General features: G+C 39.5%; 1 protein-coding gene across 2 annotated transcripts in view; it reads right to left on the reverse strand.

The window, feature by feature from the left end:
- LOC107035755 (protein phosphatase 1 regulatory subunit 12A) overlaps nucleotides 1–5503 on the reverse strand; it is a 40107-nt gene extending 34604 nt beyond the window's left edge. For both annotated transcript variants that reach the window (XM_015253324.1, XM_015253323.1), the window contains exon 1: nucleotides 4372–5503. In XM_015253324.1, the coding sequence (XP_015108810.1) occupies nucleotides 4372–4620 (249 nt within the window). In that variant the 5' untranslated portion in view covers nucleotides 4621–5503. The remainder of the gene's footprint in view (nucleotides 1–4371) is intronic.
- Between the last annotated feature and the right edge of the window lie 625 nt (nucleotides 5504–6128).

Raw genomic sequence — 6128 nt, forward strand, 5'->3', positions numbered from 1 at the left:
AAAACCATCTTTAGAGGTCCTAGCACGTCATTTCTCGACCCGCTCTTTCGTTTGAGCCCAAGAAAAACATTCATATCTTATCTGACATCGCTGCTACAAACTCGGGTCATCAACTCTGGTTTTCAGTTGATCGAAAAACAGTCTTCGAAAACTGATAATTCAAAAGCGCATCTTGAGTTCAATTTTTGTTGAATAATCTCTCAATTCAAACGAGATATCAAAATTTTTACGACTTTTTTCGTAGAGGAAAAAAGAGCTACAGATCGGGTTCTTAGAAGAAGTTGTTCATCTCCTTTAGATTTTTGGAGACATTCGTGATAAACTAAACGCCAAAATGGCTGGTAAAATGTTAAAACCAAATGATTCGTTTCCTTTTCATTTAGTTTTCTGAAAATATCCACGAGATCCAGATGAATATCGACATTCCTTTGTAGAAAAATGAAGTTCCAATGAAAATTTATCTAATTCCCTCAGATTCGAAGGCATTCACTGAAAATTGATCTCTTAAAATTACTAATTGACTTGAGTTTTTGTCGAATAATCTCCAAATTCCAGTGAAATGTTAAAATTCTCATAAGAACATTTTTACAGAGGCAAGAAGGAGCTACAGAACAGGCTCTTAAAAAATTCCCCTTAGAATCCAAGATATTGATCGAAAACTGAACGTAAAATGACTAGTACAATGTTAAATCAAAATGAGTTTATCTTCTTTCAAACTTAGTATTTTAAATGTCCCGAAATATTTATAAAGAGAAAAATGCGCTACGAAAGAGATCCGTATGGAAATTTGTTTACTTCCCCCAGATTCCCCAAGATTTTTTCAAATTATTGTGCAAGATTCATTGGATTATCAGAACCAGAACTAATTCTCATTCCTCAATAATAAAGAAAATCCCCCTTGAGGAGTAAAAAAAGTCATTGAAACAAATTCCCAATCCCTGCAGCATTTACCTAGTCCCATCCAAATTGTGTTTTCCCCTTAGATTCAAAAACATCATTGGAGAATTCAGCAGTGAAGTGGTCAATCGCTTCAAGTCAACTTAGCTCCCAGTTCAATTTTTGTTGAATAACTCGGAATTTAAGAAAGATAGCGAAATTTTTGTAAGATCTTTTTCGATAGTCTTCACTCTTCTTTACAAAAAAGATTTCTAGGAAAATTTTGCCAACTCGTTTAGAAATTGAGATATTCATCGTCAACTGGGGCTAGAATGGAATTGACTTAAACCGGCTGACTTCACTACTGAATTGACTACTTCACTACTTTTAAAATTACAACTTGACTCAAGTTCTTATTAAATAATCCTCCAATTCCAGCGAGGTATCAACAACTTTCAGATCAACATTTTTTATAGAGAAAAAAAGGAGCTATAGCGTTAATCCTTATAAAATCTCCCGTGGAATCCAAGACCTTTTTTCTTATCAATAGAATCAGCGCAAAAACCAAATAGAATTTTTCAATAGAATTTCAACAGAATTTCCTCGCGAATTCGCTGGGGTTTTTAATTGCATTTTTTCACGCGTTGTCAAAAAAGGCTCAAACCATTGGCAGCCTCGAACCCCAATCCCCACAACAACCCAGCCCCATCAAGCCTGATCATCCCACGTCTGAGTGACCAGTCCATCTCTCACTGGCACCACAAGTTCCCTGACAGACGTACATTTGCGATATCTATCTGGCATCAACCGGGGCTCTGAAATTAGACAGCTGGAGGAGGCCAGCGGCCATCTTGCCAGTGATACATGGTCACTTGGACCATGCACTTGGTCATCTCCAAAGTCCCCAACCCCTGTCCCCAGGGATGGGCATCGGTCGATAACCGCAGTTTTTTTCATGACATTGTAAAAACCCGTAATTTACGTACACGGAGACAAATTTTTTAGAAAAATTCTTGTGCTACCACGGGAAAAGAGCCGCAAAGTGACTGCCAGGAAAAAATTCCAGTGTCGGCACCAGGAATTTTATTGGGGAAAACGTGAATTTTTCCCAGTATTTCTGTGAAAATTTCACAGAAATCCCCGGAAATTTTACCAGAAATACCAAGAAATTTCACCTTAACAGCACTAGAATTTTTCACAGCCGGTGGATTGTAATTTTTTCCAGTCCTCGTACTAGAATTTTTCTAGAAAATTTCTCTCCGTGTAATGAATGTAAAAAATGTAAAAGACCAGCCGATGTTACACTTTATCGTAAGCCGTGAAGCTCCGCGAAGATTAAGGGAGAGTGGGGTAAAATGGACACTTTAGACTTTTGAATTAATTACTCATAACTCAGAAGCAAATTTATCAGTTGAGCTCAGTTTAGGCTCATCGCAAAGGGAAAGAATTGCTCTTTGAAACGAAAAAAAAAATGATTACATTTTATCAACATTTCAACCTGTGATTAACATTTTTAAAAAAGTTAAAAGTGTCCATTTTACCCCAACCCCCCCCCCTATACCTCGCGGGGGTGATAAGTCACGAGGTTCGGGATCATGTATCGAGGGTCACACCTCGTAAGGGTCATACCGTGTAAGGAATGAATTTTGCAAGGGTCAATCAATCCCATTATTTATTTAAATTTGAAAAAAATCTCATTATTTATCGATCTCTATTGAATTCGTCGCGTCATCATCTCTTGTCTTGACATTAACTTGCTTCATTCAACATTCTTAAATGACAAAACCAGTTCAATTGTCTTTGGTAGCTTTTTTGAACTCTTCAAAACAAAACGGTTCTTTCAGGTCCAACTGGGCTTTTTCGGGGTTCCAAATAATAAAGTGAAGAATCTAATAAAATTCAATAGATAATGAGATGACAATGAGAGACTTTCTCACAATGAAGATGACTTGTGACTTGATCTTTCCCTCGTAAAATTGAGTCGCCAGGATCATACGTCTCAAGAGCCATCCGTGTAAGGGATGAATTGTACAAGGGTCAATCTCATTATTTATTAATCTCTATGGAATTCGTTGCGTCATCATCTTTTGTCTTGATATTAACTGATTTCATTCAGCATTCTTAAATGACAAAACTAATTTAATTGTCTTTGATGGCTTTTTTGAACTCTTCAAACCAAAATGGTTCTTTTCGGGTCCAAAAACGGTGTAATTTACCAAAGTAATTTACACGCCCAATCCTGCGGGTAAGGGATGAATTTTACAAGAGTCAATCTCATTATTTCTTCATCTCTATTGAATTCGTTGGGCCATTATCTTTTGTCTTGACATTAACTGGTTTCATTCAGCATTCTTAAAAGACAAAACCAATTCAATTTTCTTTGGTGGCTTTTTTGAACTCTTCGAAACAAAATGGTTCTTTTCAGGTCCAACTGGGCTTTTTCGGGGCTCCAAATAATAAAGTGGAGAATCTAATAAAGTTCAATAGATAATGAGATTGACTTTCTCACAATGAAGATAACTTCGACTTGATCTTTAATATAAAAAATGTAAAAAACCCGTCGAGGTATTAAGTGTGGTAATTAATATTTGAGAGTTCTTAGACTGCATTTCTCCAAAGGATATTTAATTTTTTCATCCTAAAACCCATCTGTTGCCAGGAACAATACGTTGATTAAACCCAAATTTACTTTTTAGTCAAGAACAACAGCTCTGTTCACTAAAACAATCTTTAAAATTAGTTAGGGGAGGTTGGGGTAAAACGGGCACTTTTGACTTTTTTAAAATGTTAATGAGGGATTGAAATGTTGATAAACTTTAATAATTTTTTTTTTCAATACAAAGAACAATTCTTTCCCTTTGTGACGAGCCTAAACTGAGTTCAATTGATCAATTTGTTTCTGAGTTATGAATAATTTTAAAAAAGTCTAAAGTGTAAATTACGTCAGTAAAAAACGGTGTAATTTCCCAAAGCAATTTTCACGCCCAACCCTGCCTGTCCCAACGAATTTCTCCAAAGGATATTTGATTTTTCCCCCCTCAAATCCATCTGTTGCCAGAAACGATACATTGACTAAACTCAAATTTACTTTTTAGTCAAGAACAACAGCTCTGTTCACTAAAACAATCTTTAAAATTAGTCAGGGGAGATTGGGGTAAAACGGACACTTTTGACTTAAAAAAAAATATTAATAAGGAGTTGAAATGTTGATAAACTTTAATAATTTTTTATTTCAATATAAAGAACAATTCTCTCCCTTTGTGACGAGCCTAAACTGAGTTCAATTGATCAATTTGTTTCTGAGTTATGAATAATTAAAAGAAAGTCTAAAGTGTCCGTTTTACCCCAGCCTCCCCTGCCACATCTAATAATTTACGTAAATTACGTCGGTAAAAAACGGTGTAATTTCCAAAGTAATTTACATGCTCAACCCTGCCTGTCCCAGCCCCCTCCACCCAAAACCCTCGAAAAACCCCTGGAAAACCCTCTGATCACCTGATGCAGTGCCGTGAGCCCATCGACATTTCCAGTATTGATGTCAGCACCCTTCTGGAGCAGCCTAACCACCTCCTCCTTATCACCAGCAGCACAGGCAGCCAAGAAGACACAGTCGGCCGAGAACTTGATCTTACGTGCTATTTGTTTCGGTTGGGCCGGCTGACTGTTGGTCTCCGACAATTCCCAACGTTTGAGCTGTTCGGCCCGCTTGAAGAGGGCCGAGCTGGAACGTGTCTCCAGTGACATGTCCTCTACCTTCACCAAAATAATCACCAGCGAATTTATCACTCACTCACTCACTCACTGAATTGAAATATCCAAAGCCTGATCACAATTTCACGAATTGCACTGGGAAAACATTTCCAAATTGTAACTTGAGCCTCGTAAAAGTGCAATTCCACCAGGTGATGCCCTCGCTGACGAGTGCCTCGAGGTGATGATGATGACTTCGATCACTCTGAGGTTTTCCAGTGGTCCGTGAATTTTTAGTTCATCAGAATGAGTGGGAGGGGCATCCGCCGTAAACTCCAGTCTCTCGATATTCACTTGGATAGTTTCACGATTGTCGAACGAATGAAATCGTTAACAATTGTCCTCACTTTTTCGGGGGTTTTGAGTTAATTGGGCTTTTGTTCCAGGTACTGAGGGGCAATTATCGAACTCTTGGGTGGGATTATCACTTTTTTTTTTTCGTGGAAAGTGGGCACCGCTGGGCAGTCGATGGCACTCTGATTCTCTCGTCGGCTCTTCTGCCCGTCGGCACAACCCCTCCCCCTTTTACAACGTTTTGCACTTTGTTTTAGTCTATTTTTCCTAGACCGTTTTTCTTTTGGGGCTCGATGGGCTATTCTTGGGCTCTAAAAGTTTTCCCCACTTTTGGCCCCCCTCGGCCGTACAATCCGCGTAAAAATCCCCTCGCCCCGCTCCGGGACACGGCACTTTGGTGAGGATTTAGTGGGAGAGTCGATGATGGGACGATATGGGGCGGCCGGGGGAATCGGCTAGAGGGGACTTCCTCGGGATTTTACGCGGTTTTCACGCATTGTTTGACGGGTTTTTCGGGGATTGAGGGGTTTTTGTGGGGTTCTTGAGGGTTTGTGGGTACCGTAAGTTCACATGAGAGGACTGAACTAATGGAGTATGGCGGAGGAGAGCTCCAGCGGCGCCATTGGCTGCGCCATTTTGGGATTTCTTGTAGGGTGCTGCCGCCGTTGGGCCACGAGTTTTCTCGCGGGTTCGGGGGGATTTTCGATTTTTGATGGGGGTGAAATGGAATTATTGGGGAAATTTCCGGGATTTCAGATGAATTGTTATTGATTGAGGTCATTAGACACTGTCATGAGCGTCGGTTGGATGATTTTTTGTTTTCTTGGAGAAATGAAACTGATTTTTATCACTTGTGCGTAAAGTGATTTTTTACGCACGCTCCGCATGCGCAGAATCCTGCTTTTCCACGCATTGTGATGAACAATGGGATTCGACATTTGTGGGAAAAGTGTTCTTCGCACTTTTCCGGCCGTGTGATGAAAAATATTTTTTCGGATAAAATTTCGGAAAAATATTTTTTCGCAGCGGATTATTTTCGGAGTTGGTTAGGCGGCATGCTGTTCCCGGTAGCTTGGTTGGAAGAGTGCCCAGCGCGTAACTGTGAGACCCGGGTTCGAATCCCGGCTGGGCGGATCGGGATTTTTTCCCTCTAAATTTTAATTCTATTTGAATTTTTTTTTCTCCTCTAGATTCCAAGAAATCCTCCA

This window comes from Diachasma alloeum, unplaced genomic scaffold (genome assembly GCF_001412515.2).
Source record: "Diachasma alloeum isolate Michigan unplaced genomic scaffold, Dall2.0 Dall_scaffold_00200, whole genome shotgun sequence".
Taxonomy (NCBI): domain Eukaryota; kingdom Metazoa; phylum Arthropoda; class Insecta; order Hymenoptera; family Braconidae; genus Diachasma; species Diachasma alloeum.